The 15,923-nt window shown below is 37.4% G+C and overlaps 1 protein-coding gene across 1 annotated transcript in view; it reads left to right on the top strand.

Moving 5' to 3' along the window:
• LOC103603109 (acyl-coenzyme A oxidase-like protein) overlaps positions 1-15,923 on the top strand; it is a 175,874-nt gene that overhangs the window by 82,395 nt on the left and 77,556 nt on the right. Inside the window, exon 5 of the mRNA XM_008587582.1 lies at positions 3,089-3,202. Coding sequence (XP_008585804.1) covers positions 3,089-3,202 — 114 coding nt within the window. The remainder of the gene's footprint in view (positions 1-3,088; positions 3,203-15,923) is intronic.

Below are 15,923 nucleotides of genomic sequence, written 5' to 3'. Positions count from 1 at the left end.
TCTGGTATAAGTAAAACACGAGGCTTAAGTAAGGATGTAATCACTTGTATTGCAAAACGTAGTGTTTCATTTTACAAAAATAATGAAATCTCTACTACTACTAAAACATTCAAAGAATAAAAATTTTATTGAATTTCCTGGTTTAGATAATCACTATTGTTATGTAGGAGATCACTTTTGGGTGAATCTGGGTGAAGGCTGGAGAGAAACTCTGTACTATTTTAATTTTGCAAATTCTGTGAGTCTGTAGTTATTTTAAAATAGAAAACTGAGGAATTTGCATATATGTACAATATGTAGTATGTTACAAGGTATCGGGTAGCTCATCTGTGAGGTGAAACAAGTGTGCCTTTGCTGAGTGCCCCGTCTGGGTGGTGACTGCTCCACCAAAAGAGCAGAGATGCCAAAAGCAAGGAGCAAGAAGGAAAGAAAAAGAAACGAAGATCTGAAATGAGTAACCGGATTTTGTGACACTGGACTGGACCCCTTTCTCTTAGTTTAGCACCTGAACTTGATTATTCTAATATTCTCATTTTAATTCTAGTTAAAGTTACTTCTCCCAGTTTAACTTGTATAAATTGAAAAGGTGGAAGCACTGACAAAAGCTAACAGAGATTATCAAGAAACTGAACATAGTAGAGAAGATACTGAAAACAGGAAGGGGATTTATTTATTCGCTCACTTGTTCAAGGATGATTCGTCAGCTCCTGACTCTGCATCACACACTGTCTGATGCAGAGGGTGAACACACTCTGACCTCCTGGCACTTACACCCCAGGCCGCAGAAAGACGAAAAGCCAGCAGACAAGTGGAGCCCTGTACCACCAGGTAGCAGTGCATGCCGTGGGAGGGAACACGGCAAGGCAAAGCCGCGGAGGGGCGGGAATCAGAGGAAGTAATCCTTTAACAGTTGGAGTGATGTTGCTTCTGTAGCAAGGAGGAGATAGAGCTAGAGCCGTCATAAATTTAATAGATTTGCAAGAGCAAAAAATGTAAATGTTAATCCTAGCGATGCTAGTGCAACTAAACTTGATTGCTGTATCATTTTAATTTTATGTCTAGTTAAACTTAGTTTATTTCTGCCATTTTTCCCACTGCTGGCAGTGTTTTATTTTCATATTTATTTTGTATGGTAACAGCTATAAAAATGTTTGAGTTCTTTGACCCATAATGCAGTGATTCTCAATCCCTAATGCCCTCTTTTTGACAATAAATATTTTGTAACCTTCCCTTTACTATTCTGAAGTTAAGTCATGGATCATGTAGCCTATCTAGAGGCATCATTTCAAGAATTCAAGACAAGACTTCCAGGAAACTAAAGGCAAGTAGTTTATAATAAAGTATCATGGCAAGATGAACTGGTGCCTGCATCTATACACAAAATTTCCATGGTGGCCTCAAATGCAAACTGAGCCCAGGCTCATGGAGCAGTTAAAGCTTGGAATATTGCAGGTTGCTGTGGCAATGGGAAAAGAGAAAATGGCTGAGTCTCTTATGCACTGGCCTGAAGCCTCTAATGTCAAGGGGCAGGGGAGAGTAATCCTTCCACAGGCCAGGGGCCGGGAGAACCTGAAAGATTCAGTGTAACTGAGTTGGGCTCTAGGCCCTCAGTTGCCTGCATGTGTTTGACCACATGGCATTTTTTTTTTTTTTATCTTTTTTGTGACTGGTAAGGGGATCGCAATGCTTGGCTTGGTGTGGTCTGCACCGCGCTCAGCCAGTGAGCGCACCGGCCATCCCTATATAGGATCCGAACCCGCGGCGGGCACCACTGCGCTCCCAGCACCGCCCTCTCCCGAGTGCACCACGGGGTCGGCCCGACCACATGGCATTTGACAGGACACTGGGTGTGGTGCTGTCCTCTGTTGGTGAGACCGTACCATGTGTTGCACACCCAGCTCTGTCCATGACACCAATAAAGCTCCCCTAGGCAAAAATGCCTTGGCAGGTTTTCAGCATCCTCTCATAGGCAGGGGAATGCTCTTTAAACACCTCTGTATCAACCAAGCTCATGGGGATTTATTCTCCAGTAACAATCCAAAAAAGGACAGTGCTATTTGTCTGAATATATTGATATCAAGGTTATTATGACGTTGTAAAAACTGGAAGCAGCCTGAATATCCAACCAAATGAAAATCTTTAGTTAGCTATGATTTACCCAAGGAAAATTATACAGCCATTAAACAGATAAATAGAATCCTATATAGCAATGCAAACCAAAAATATCATTTATGAAATACCATTGATTGAAAGCATATATAAATTTATATAATCTATATAAGAACATGCATATAAAACAAGGAAGAAATACCTAAAATTGATACTCAAAAGAGAATGAATCAGTTACCTGTTGATTTATAACAACCCACCCCCAAATTTAGTGCCTTGAAGCAACAATTTGTTGCTCGTGACTCTGTAGGTCGGCAGTGAGAGTGGGGTTCTCAAGGTGTGATTCCTCTGCTGGTCTTCCTGGGCTCACTCACTGCTGGCAGCAGCTGGAGGCTCGATGGGGGCAGGTTGGCCCAAGGTAGCCTCAGCCACACTCCTAGCGGTTGTTGCTAACTGTCAGTGAGCCCCTCTTTGTAGCGAGCTAACCATGGACATCTTTGAACACACCTGGAAAAACATGCAGCATTTTAAGCTCAGATTGTAACTTGAAAGCTGCTGAGGGAAGAGATTAGGGAGATTGTTTTATTTGTACATTCTAATGCTATTCCTCAAAGGCTTAATTGACCAGAGAATGTCAGAGGAAAAAAGAGAACAGGCCAGCCCTCTGGCCCACAGAAGGCAAGTGGGCTTCCTCTGAAGTGTCAACAAAAATGATTGGTCCCAGGACCAGTGTTAGAGGCTGACCCAGGCCAGGGGAGAGAGTGGTAAGTAGGTAGTTGGAGGGATGGAGGGAAGTGAGGTAAATGCCATGCATTTGCCCTGGGAAAATGGAGGCCCCTAGGAGGGTGGGGTCTTGTGTTTGATTCCTCCTAAGGAGTTTGCTAGCGGCAAATAGATCTTATTTGGCTGCAGCATGTAAAGACACTCTGGCATTTTTACATTTCTGAGACATGGCTGATGAGTGATAAACTCTGCACAGGTTGTGATGCGGGAACTGCTGGCTCAATACACCAAACAGTATGAAGAAAAACCACTCTGTGGTCTACTCCAAAACTGGGCTGAGTCTGTGGGTGACCCGCTGAGAACCAGGTATGTACTGCTCAGGCTGCCACTGTCTCCTGCCTTTGGTGTCTTGTTACAGAGCCTTGACATGGCACAACTTATGCTTGTTCGAAATTTTTAATATTTGATGAGCAGTATACAAAAATATCTAAGTATGTCAAATTAATGCTCACGTACCCGCTACCCAACTTAAGAGCTAAGACATTGCTAGTTCTATTCTGCCTGTGTTCCTTCTTCATTATATGTTTACTGTTCCAAGCACTTTATAGGTATTAATCCTAAAAACCCCATGAGGCAGGTTCTTATTTTCATTTCACAGATGAGGAAACTGAGGCACAGAGATTGAGTATTTTTCTCAAGGTTACATGGTTAGTGAGGGGCAGAGCTGGGATTTGAACCCAGACAGTCTGGCTTCAGGATCCATGGTTTTGATTGTTTTTATTGATTTTTGTAGCATGGTCTCTTAGCTTTATAAATAAAGCATAACATATGAGGTCATCAAGTATATATTTTTTAAAAATTTGAGAGTTTCACTTCCCACATTTAATTCTTGGAATACACTAGAAATTTTTGTCTCTGGGTTGAGGAAGGGGTCTAATTTGTTTTTTTTTTCTGCCTTAGAGGTTGTCATTTGTTCCTGCACCATTTACCAAATTGGCCATTCTTTCCTATTGATCTGCAATACTGGTTCTGGCATTTATAAATTTCCATATATATGTGAGTCCACTTCACAGATGTCTATTTTGTACTCAGTCTGTTTATATGTCCTTAACCCAACAATGGACTGTTATAATTATCCTGGCTTTATAATAAAATATTGCTATTATTATATTATATCATTATATCTAAAATATAATACAGAAATGTGTTGACTATTCTGGGTCTTCTGCATTTCCATGATCAGTTTGTCAGGTTCCCCCAAAACAAAACAAAACAAAACAAAACAAAACAAAACATCTGTGGACACAAAAGGACAAATTCTGTAAGACTGCACTTGTATGAAGTACCTAGAGTAGTCAAATTTGTAGAGACAGAAAATAGAAAACTGGCTACCAGGAGCAAAAAGGAATAGAGAATGGACAGTACAGGGTTTCAATTTGGGGTGATGGAAAAGTTCTGGAGGTGGATAGTGGTGGCAGAAGCGGAACAATGCGAGTGCACTTAATGCCCCTGAACTGTGCACTTAAAAAATGGCTAAAAGGGTAAATGTTTTGTTATGTATATTTTACCACAATTAAAAAAATCTGCTTACATTTTCTTTGAAAGTATATTAAATCTATAGATTTGCAGAAAATGTGACATATTTATAGAATAGATCTGCCTCTCTTTCAGAGATTTTAGTCTTCTCAGTGTCTTCCAGAGTTTTATAATTTTCTTCCTACATATTACATTTTTGATAGATTTATTACTAGTTACTTTATAATTTCGCTGGTATTGTTAAAAGAATATTTAAAAAATTTTTTTGTTAATAGTTTATTGTACATGCAGTTGACTTATGTATATAAATCTGACTGTAAAAAATTTTCTTCTAAAAGTGTCTGTAGATTGTTTTTTTCTATAGACAATTATCTGCAAATAATGTTGCTTTATTTCTTCTTTTTCAATTGTTACTCCTTTTATTCTTTTCATGTCTTACTGCAAAGGCTAGGACCTCCAATACAGTTTGAATAGAAGAAATCAGAGAAAGTGTTCTTTTGTCTTATTGCTGGTTTTAAGAAGAATTAGTTTAAACATTTCACTATTAAGAATAATGTTTGCTGAAGTTTTTAATACACTTTACTTCTTAAAGGAGCTCATACTTTTTAATGTATTTTTTCATTGCTAGGTGAATTTTATCAATTTTTTCACATCTATTGAAATAATCTTATGATATTTCTTCTTTATTCTGCTAATTGGATTAATAACCTTTGTAAATCTTCTAATGTTAAACTAACCACCCTTGCATGCTTAAGAAACAATTTTATTATGCTGTATTGTCATCTTTATATTTTCCTGGGTTTGACTGTTAGCATTTGGGGGGGGGCAGGGTGCTATATATATATTGGCTTATTATTTTCCATTCTTCTACTTCATTGATTTAGATTTATATCAAAGTTTTACTGGTCTCATAGAGTTATTTGGGGGAATGGTTTCTTATTCTGTGGAAGAATTTGATAAATTATTTTTTGTTTTTATTTTTGGTCATTTCATTACATATAAACATCTTCAGCAGAGAGAATGTTAGTAAGTCTAGAAAACGGCTTTGATGTGGAAGAGGTTGAGGTCCTGGTGTTCTCTGTTGGTTGTGTTTATCCTTGCTGTATTTCTTCCCTGTTGTAATTACTAATCAATCATGACTCACATAGGGAATGGAAAAGTTCTAGCCTAGTTTACATTTTATACTATTACTACAGTAGAGTTTCAGACAAAAGCAAAAAGCAAAGTAAAACATGAAAACAAAAACAAAACAAACCCAGTTTTCAAAGTCACCATAACTCACTTGAAATAAAATTGTTTTAAAAATGGTCTCCCTTTCCTGTAAGAAAGACCTGTTACCACTGGAGCATATTGTTTTCCTCTTCACTACCCTGTATCAAAGCAATGGGGTGCTCTAGGGTGCAGCCCTTAAAAATGTCACCTGTCTCCAACCCTAAAAATCAACCAACCCAATTCAGTCACTTGGCTTTATTTATTTATTTATTACTAATAGACCTTATAGCAGTTTTTGCTTTAAAGAAAAATTGAGTAGAAAGTACAGTTCACATACTACACCCACCCACACAGTTTCTCCTATTATTAACATGTTACATTAGTGTGGTACACTTGTCACAATTATGAACCAACATTGATAGATACATTATTAATAACTCAGTTTTATATTAGGGTTCCCTCTTTGTGTTGTACAGTTCCATGGGTTTTGTCAAATGCATAATGTTACGTATTCTCCATTACGGTATCAGACAGAATAGTTTCACTGCCCTAAAAACTCCTCTGGGCTCCACCTGTTCACCCCTCCCTTCCTCCCTTATCCCCTGAAACCCTGGCAACAACTGATGTATGTATATACTTTTCATTTTCTCAGTTGTCATTTCTTTGTGTTGGGAACATGCAAAATCCTCTCTTCTAGCTAACTGAAAGGACGCAATGAATTGTTGTTAATTATACGTTATCCTCCGGTGCTATAGAACACTAGCTCTTGTTCCTCCTATCTAGCTGTAACCCCGTATTTGTTACCCAACCTGTCACTGTCCTCCTTTCCCCCTTTCTCAGCTTCTGTTCATAAATTATTTGAAAACTTCTAGGTCTGGGGAAAAATTATAAATATTGATTTAATTAATTTAATTGTTTTAAGACTATTTAGGCTTTTTTCTTTTTCTGTCAGTTTTAGTAAATTGTATTTTTCTAGGAATCTCTCTATTTGATTTTGAATTTATTGGTATAAGGTTTTTCATACTATTCTCTAATTATCTTTTTAACTTCTGTGAGATCTGTAGTTGTGTCCCATTTGTCATTACTACGATTGGTTTTTGTGCCTTCTCCCTTCTCTGTTGTTGTACAATCTCACCATATGTTTATCTGGTTTGTCAGTTTTCAAACAACCAACTTTTCCCTTTGTTGATCCTATATGTTGTAGCTTTATTTTCTATTTCACTGTTTTATGCTCATAAACGTATTATCTTGTTTATTCTGCTTTTGGAGAGCTTATTATTTTTTTTTCTTTTGTACATTTTAAAAATTATTAGTTTTATTTGGAAGCAGATTACTGACCTCCACAACCCAAATGTGTTAAACTANGGCCCAAGGTAGCCTCAGCCACACTCCTAGCGGTTGTTGCTAACTGTCAGTGAGCCCCTCTCTGTAGCGAGCTAACCATGGACATCTTTGAACACACCTGGAAAAACATGCAGCATTTTAAGCCCAGATTGTAACTTGAAAGCTGCTGAGGGAAGAGATTAGGGAGATTGTTTTATTTGTACATTCTTGTAGCGAGCTAACCATGGACATCTTTGAACACACCTGGAAAAACATGCAGCATTTTAAGCTCAGATTGTAACTTGAAAGCTGCTGAGGGAAGAGATTAGGGAGATTGTTTTATTTGTACATTCTAATGCTATTCCTCAAAGGCTTAATTGACCAGAGAATGTCAGAGGAAAAAAGAGAACAGGCCAGCCCTCTGGCCCACAGAAGGCAAGTGGGCTTCCTCTGAAGTGTCAACAAAAATGATTGGTCCCAGGACCAGTGTTAGAGGCTGACCCAGGCCATGGGAGAGAGTGGTAAGTAGGTAGTTGGAGGGATGGAGGGAAGTGAGGTAAATGCCATGCATTCTTCCTCTGAAGTGTCAACAAAAATGATTGGTCCCAGGACCAGTGTTAGAGGCTGACCCAGGCCAGGGGAGAGAGTGGTAAGTAGGTAGTTGGAGGGATGGAGGGAAGTGAGGTAAATGCCATGCATTTGCCCTGGGAAAATGGAGGCCCCTAGGAGGGTGGGGTCTTGTGTTTGATTCCTCCTAAGGAGTTTGCTAGCGGCAAATAGATCTTATTTGGCTGCAGCATGTAAAGACACTCTGGCATTTTTACATTTCTGAGACATGGCTGATGAGTGATAAACTCTGCACAGGTTGTGATGCGGGAACTGCTGGCTCAATACACCAAACAGTATGAAGAAAAACCACTCTGTGGTCTACTCCAAAACTGGGCTGAGTCTGTGGGTGACCCGCTGAGAACCAGGTATGTACTGCTCAGGCTGCCACTGTCTCCTGCCTTTGGTGTCTTGTTACAGAGCCTTGACATGGCACAACTTATGCTTGTTCGAAATTTTTAATATTTGATGAGCAGTATACAAAAATATCTAAGTATGTCAAATTAATGCTCACGTACCCGCTACCCAACTTAAGAGCTAAGACATTGCTAGTTCTATTCTGCCTGTGTTCCTTCTTCATTATATGTTTACTGTTCCAAGCACTTTATAGGTATTAATCCTAAAAACCCCATGAGGCAGGTTCTTATTTTCATTTCACAGATGAGGAAACTGAGGCACAGAGATTGAGTATTTTTCTCAAGGTTACATGGTTAGTGAGGGGCAGAGCTGGGATTTGAACCCAGACAGTCTGGCTTCAGGATCCATGGTTTTGATTGTTTTTATTGATTTTTGTAGCATGGTCTCTTAGCTTTATAAATAAAGCATAACATATGAGGTCATCAAGTATATATTTTTTAAAAATTTGAGAGTTTCACTTCCCACATTTAATTCTTGGAATACACTAGAAATTTTTGTCTCTGGGTTGAGGAAGGGGTCTAATTTGTTTTTTTTTTCTGCCTTAGAGGTTGTCATTTGTTCCTGCACCATTTACCAAATTGGCCATTCTTTCCTATTGATCTGCAATACTGGTTCTGGCATTTATAAATTTCCATATATATGTGAGTCCACTTCACAGATGTCTATTTTGTACTCAGTCTGTTTATATGTCCTTAACCCAACAATGGACTGTTATAATTATCCTGGCTTTATAATAAAATATTGCTATTATTATATTATATCATTATATCTAAAATATAATACAGAAATGTGTTGACTATTCTGGGTCTTCTGCATTTCCATGATCAGTTTGTCAGGTTCCCCCAAAACAAAACAAAACAAAACAAAACAAAACAAAACATCTGTGGACACAAAAGGACAAATTCTGTAAGACTGCACTTGTATGAAGTACCTAGAGTAGTCAAATTTGTAGAGACAGAAAATAGAAAACTGGCTACCAGGAGCAAAAAGGAATAGAGAATGGACAGTACAGGGTTTCAATTTGGGGTGATGGAAAAGTTCTGGAGGTGGATAGTGGTGGCAGAAGCGGAACAATGCGAGTGCACTTAATGCCCCTGAACTGTGCACTTAAAAAATGGCTAAAAGGGTAAATGTTTTGTTATGTATATTTTACCACAATTAAAAAAATCTGCTTACATTTTCTTTGAAAGTATATTAAATCTATAGATTTGCAGAAAATGTGACATATTTATAGAATAGATCTGCCTCTCTTTCAGAGATTTTAGTCTTCTCAGTGTCTTCCAGAGTTTTATAATTTTCTTCCTACATATTACATTTTTGATAGATTTATTACTAGTTACTTTATAATTTCGCTGGTATTGTTAAAAGAATATTTAAAAAATTTTTTTGTTAATAGTTTATTGTACATGCAGTTGACTTATGTATATAAATCTGACTGTAAAAAATTTTCTTCTAAAAGTGTCTGTAGATTGTTTTTTTCTATAGACAATTATCTGCAAATAATGTTGCTTTATTTCTTCTTTTTCAATTGTTACTCCTTTTATTCTTTTCATGTCTTACTGCAAAGGCTAGGACCTCCAATACAGTTTGAATAGAAGAAATCAGAGAAAGTGTTCTTTTGTCTTATTGCTGGTTTTAAGAAGAATTAGTTTAAACATTTCACTATTAAGAATAATGTTTGCTGAAGTTTTTAATACACTTTACTTCTTAAAGGAGCTCATACTTTTTAATGTATTTTTTCATTGCTAGGTGAATTTTATCAATTTTTTCACATCTATTGAAATAATCTTATGATATTTCTTCTTTATTCTGCTAATTGGATTAATAACCTTTGTAAATCTTCTAATGTTAAACTAACCACCCTTGCATGCTTAAGAAACAATTTTATTATGCTGTATTGTCATCTTTATATTTTCCTGGGTTTGACTGTTAGCATTTGGGGGGGGGCAGGGTGCTATATATATATTGGCTTATTATTTTCCATTCTTCTACTTCATTGATTTAGATTTATATCAAAGTTTTACTGGTCTCATAGAGTTATTTGGGGGAATGGTTTCTTATTCTGTGGAAGAATTTGATAAATTATTTTTTGTTTTTATTTTTGGTCATTTCATTACATATAAACATCTTCAGCAGAGAGAATGTTAGTAAGTCTAGAAAACGGCTTTGATGTGGAAGAGGTTGAGGTCCTGGTGTTCTCTGTTGGTTGTGTTTATCCTTGCTGTATTTCTTCCCTGTTGTAATTACTAATCAATCATGACTCACATAGGGAATGGAAAAGTTCTAGCCTAGTTTACATTTTATACTATTACTACAGTAGAGTTTCAGACAAAAGCAAAAAGCAAAGTAAAACATGAAAACAAAAACAAAACAAACCCAGTTTTCAAAGTCACCATAACTCACTTGAAATAAAATTGTTTTAAAAATGGTCTCCCTTTCCTGTAAGAAAGACCTGTTACCACTGGAGCATATTGTTTTCCTCTTCACTACCCTGTATCAAAGCAATGGGGTGCTCTAGGGTGCAGCCCTTAAAAATGTCACCTGTCTCCAACCCTAAAAATCAACCAACCCAATTCAGTCACTTGGCTTTATTTATTTATTTATTACTAATAGACCTTATAGCAGTTTTTGCTTTAAAGAAAAATTGAGTAGAAAGTACAGTTCACATACTACACCCACCCACACAGTTTCTCCTATTATTAACATGTTACATTAGTGTGGTACACTTGTCACAATTATGAACCAACATTGATAGATACATTATTAATAACTCAGTTTTATATTAGGGTTCCCTCTTTGTGTTGTACAGTTCCATGGGTTTTGTCAAATGCATAATGTTACGTATTCTCCATTACGGTATCAGACAGAATAGTTTCACTGCCCTAAAAACTCCTCTGGGCTCCACCTGTTCACCCCTCCCTTCCTCCCTTATCCCCTGAAACCCTGGCAACAACTGATGTATGTATATACTTTTCATTTTCTCAGTTGTCATTTCTTTGTGTTGGGAACATGCAAAATCCTCTCTTCTAGCTAACTGAAAGGACGCAATGAATTGTTGTTAATTATACGTTATCCTCCGGTGCTATAGAACACTAGCTCTTGTTCCTCCTATCTAGCTGTAACCCCGTATTTGTTACCCAACCTGTCACTGTCCTCCTTTCCCCCTTTCTCAGCTTCTGTTCATAAATTATTTGAAAACTTCTAGGTCTGGGGAAAAATTATAAATATTGATTTAATTAATTTAATTGTTTTAAGACTATTTAGGCTTTTTTCTTTTTCTGTCAGTTTTAGTAAATTGTATTTTTCTAGGAATCTCTCTATTTGATTTTGAATTTATTGGTATAAGGTTTTTCATACTATTCTCTAATTATCTTTTTAACTTCTGTGAGATCTGTAGTTGTGTCCCATTTGTCATTACTACGATTGGTTTTTGTGCCTTCTCCCTTCTCTGTTGTTGTACAATCTCACCATATGTTTATCTGGTTTGTCAGTTTTCAAACAACCAACTTTTCCCTTTGTTGATCCTATATGTTGTAGCTTTATTTTCTATTTCACTGTTTTATGCTCATAAACGTATTATCTTGTTTATTCTGCTTTTGGAGAGCTTATTATTTTTTTTTCTTTTGTACATTTTAAAAATTATTAGTTTTATTTGGAAGCAGATTACTGACCTCCACAACCCAAATGTGTTAAACTAGATGTTTATCTGGTTTGTTAGTTTTCAAACAACCAACTTTTCCCTTTGTTGATCCTATATGTTGTAGCTTTATTTTCTATTTCACTGTTTTATGCTCATAAAGGTATTATCTCATTTATTCTACTTTTGGAGAGATTATTATTTTTTTTCTTTTGTACATTTTTAAAATTATTAGTTTTATTTGGAAGCAGATTACTGACCTCCACAACCCAAATGTGTTAAACTAATTTACAAAGAAACTATTCATTAGAAAATATAATCTCACAATGCTGATTAAAAGCATGGAAACAATAGACAATGGTATGGGACTTTTTATAACCATTGAGATGAAGTGAAATTAAGAAAGCTGTAATCTATCTTTTTTTGGTCCTTTTTAAATTGCTGCTCAGGTTCCTGTTTATTCAAACTATAGTCTATCTTGACGCTTGAAAACATGACCTGCACATCTTGGAACTCTTTCACTGAAATCTCTCTTAGCTTGAATGTCTTAATTTGCCCTCATACACTCCAGAAAGTGGGTTCATCTTTTTAATATTTCTAGCCCTGAGTGAGAATCTTATCGCACTGATAGCTTTCCACGCAACTTATTAGTTTGGAATTTTTCCAACATATAAGGAGTTGGTTGAAAGAATAGTGTAATTCTCCTCCAAAATCAGTTCTCTTTTCAGGAAACTTGTTCCTCAGCTGGCCGCAAATCATCTGCCCTTTCAGTTCTTTTCCAGATAGGAGAGCAGGGCTTTCTTCCATCATTTGAAAAGCATGACATGCTCTTACCCATATGCAAATCTATATTCCTAGCAAATTTTCCAGGATAGATTTGAGATGTGCCAAAGGCAGTATTCTAATTGTAAATATTTGGAAAGTTCCAGTCCATTTATTTTTGTCTTGGTTATTAACCTCAAAAACAGTACACATTTCTCTCCCACACATCCAGATTTTACTGTTTCAGTCTGTCTGTGTTTATTCACTTAAATCCCCAAACCTTTACTTCCTCTGATTTTTGTCAAGGAAAGCCTTCGTCAACCAACATGTCTTTGCTCTCACTGTGTCCTGGGTGCTTCTCTATGCGTTAGTGGGGTACTGCAGTGACTGCGGGTACTCTGCCTTCACAGAGCTTATATTCCAGTAGGATGAAGGACAGTGGTTATATTGACAATCCCACGAGAAGGACCCATGAGCAGGTGGGAACGTGACGAAAGATGGGCTGAGAACTTCCCAGTACCCTAAAATCCCTCCAGTGGGTGGCCATTGTGGGGACACCCAGAGGCCACCCTGCTTTGGACTGTGGGAGGAGTCAGTCAATGGCACTGAAAAGGCTCCATGAGCCCAGGTGAGGCAGGCGGGGCCAGCCGGGTGGGGAGTACTGGAACTTAGTGGCTCTAGAGAGGTTGCAGCTGGCTCTGCCACAGCTCCCTCTGCCCTTGCCTGCACCAAGAGTGCTGCCTCTCCCCTCCCCTAAAGGAGCCTGCTCCCGGCACCTCACTGTTCCAGCCCATGGACCCCTAGGTCATTCATCTTGGGCACAGTCAAGATTATGCCCTGGACTCAAATGTTTTCCCATATTGTGTTATGGAAATTTTTAAATATTCAGCAAAGTTGAAAGGATTTTACAGTAAGCATTCAGGTTCATGGAAAAATAGAATTAAAAGGTAATAGGAAACTTTCCATGAACTTCTTTCAGTACCTTCAAATCTCTCCGCCATGAAGATTCTGCTACTAACATGTTACTGTGCTTGCTATATAACTATCACATATACATATATAGATATGGAGATATATATCTCTCTTCATGTATCCCTCCCTCACCTCACCCATCAGTTCACCTTCTTTCTCTTTTTTTAATTTAGCATATACTTCTGAACACCTCTTTTTGATGCATTTCAAGGTAAACTGCAGGTATCAGCATACTTCTAGGTAATTCAGCATGAACATCATTGACTTCAGTTCAATATTTGGTTACAGTTCTTTTACTTCTTATGTAGCATTTACACATAATGAAATTCATAAATCTTAAGTGTACATTCACTGAGTTTTGACAAATGCATGCACCTGTATAACCCAAACTGTTATTAAGATATAGGTCATCACCATCAGTCCAGAAAGTTCTCTCATGTAACTTCTCAGTCAATCCCTGTGACCACCACCCCAGATGCAGCCACTGTCCTGATGTTTTTCTACCACAGACTAGTTTCTCTTTTTTTCCGAATTTTGTGTATATGGAACCAAACAGTTTGTACCATTCTGTAGCTGGCTCATTAACTCGGCATAATGCTTTTTGAGATTCATTCATGTTTTCATGTACAAGAGTTTGTTTCTTTTTGTTGCTGAGTAGGAGTTTATTTTATGGATACACTAGGGTTTGTTTTTCTTTCTCTTACTGATGAATAGACACCTGGGATGCTTCTTGTGTTCCATTCCTATGAATAGAACTGCTACGAACATTCTTATACAAGCCTTTTTGTGAACATATATTTTTTTATTTCTCTTAGGCAAATAGTAGGAGTGAAATTCCTAGGTCATAGGGTATGTGTCTGTTTAGTTTTGTGAGAAACTGTGAGAACTTCTACCAAAGTGATTTTGCCATTTTACAGTCTCATCAACAAGGGTGACAGTTCTGGTTTCTCCATATCCATGGCAACATTTGATGTCAGTGTATTTGATTTTAGTCATTCTGGTGGATCTATAATGCTACTTCATCATGATTTTTGTTTGCATTTCCCTAATGACTAAGGATGTGCATTTTAATTTAATGTAAATTTCATTTAAATATAGAGTTATTTGGACCTTTTTGTAAAATATACAGTTACAAGGAGGTTGCCTTTAGCTGTATTCCTATTTTTAAGAGAGTATGCAGTCTTCTGCACTGAGTGGGTTCCTAGAGCTACATGGTGTGGTTGTGCCTGACGCGTACAGGGGTGGGTGTGTGGGTGAGATCTGCTTTCTGTTGCACAGATGGTTTGCAACCTCAGGTGGACAGACACTATTCTGTGATAAGCACCCCAAGAGAGGTATTTTCCAATAACAACATTCACAACCTCCAGGTTTCATAGTAATAGCCCCTGGAATGACTAAAGCACACTTTTCAACAAAACATGAAAGTTCCTTATACCTGTTGTTAAATAGATTGAGGCAGAATCTCGGCCTTCTCAGCACTGGGCATTCTCAAAAGCATTGAGAATTGCTCATCCATTGCTTGTTAAAGTTTCTCTTGTGCCTTCTGATTAAGTAACAACAGCTACTTGGGTTTTTAATTTTTAGTTAGTGGGAATCTAAGTTATTTGAGTCTTAAAATAATTTGCTTCTCCAGAATGTGGGGTAAGAGGAGAGAAAGAGGTGGCTGCACTATGGGAAACCCTATGTGTAAATTAACCCTTCACCTGTTTGTCTAGTTTATCTAAAGGTTCATGGTGGGGAGGGCCCAAAATTAGCACAAAAGACAGAACTGCATGATGAAAAGCCCTTGGGGTTTTGAGGGAGACTGGGGTTTCTGAGACTGTGCTTACATCTCTTAACTCCCTAGAGCCTCAGTTTCCTTATTTGTCAGATAGGGAAAGTGGAAATTACTACCTTTTGCAGAAAGTCACCACCTCTGTGGCATACCATACCCTGTGCCTGCCCACACCCTTACTATCTCCCTCTGGGGCTTCTCTTCCCTTAAATGCTGCTGTCCCCAAGGCAAAACCCAAGCTTGACTGTGCTCTGCCTGCGTGACCTTGAGCAAGTTACCAAATCTTGCTGAGCCTCAGTTTCCTGAGATATACATTAGATAATTACATTATCTGCATCCTAGAATTATTGAGAATATTGAATAAATCACAGCAAATACTTAACACAATTTTTGATACATCATGTATTTAATAAATATCATTCATTGACAAGTACTTTGTAACAGATATATTCAACTATTAATATTCAATTATAATAATTATTATAATAAATGTCCAACAGTAGTTGAGTAAATTATTATAACCTCACTTGATAGATATTATATAGCTGTTAATGAAGAAAGACTGTGTAAAATATTGAATACTACTTATAATACAGTAGTAACTGAAAAAAGCAGAAAACCAAATCATTGCTTTATACGAATATGTGTAACACATATACTGTTCTATGGAGGGAAAAATGTGCATCAGACATATGTAAAAATTAACATTGGGTTAGTCTAAGATACACTCTATTTTCTACTAAAATATCCACAATGCTTTGCAAAAACATAAAACCTTGTATCAAAATTGATAGAAATCTAGGCCGGCCCGGTGGCACACTGCTACAGTGCGCCGCTTGGGAGTGTGGTGGC

This window comes from Galeopterus variegatus, unplaced genomic scaffold (assembly GCF_000696425.1).
Source record: "Galeopterus variegatus unplaced genomic scaffold, G_variegatus-3.0.2 Scaffold4457, whole genome shotgun sequence".
Lineage (NCBI taxonomy): Eukaryota > Metazoa > Chordata > Mammalia > Dermoptera > Cynocephalidae > Galeopterus > Galeopterus variegatus.
Note: the sequence above shows the minus strand (reverse complement) of the source record. Positions and strands in the feature narration are given on the sequence as shown.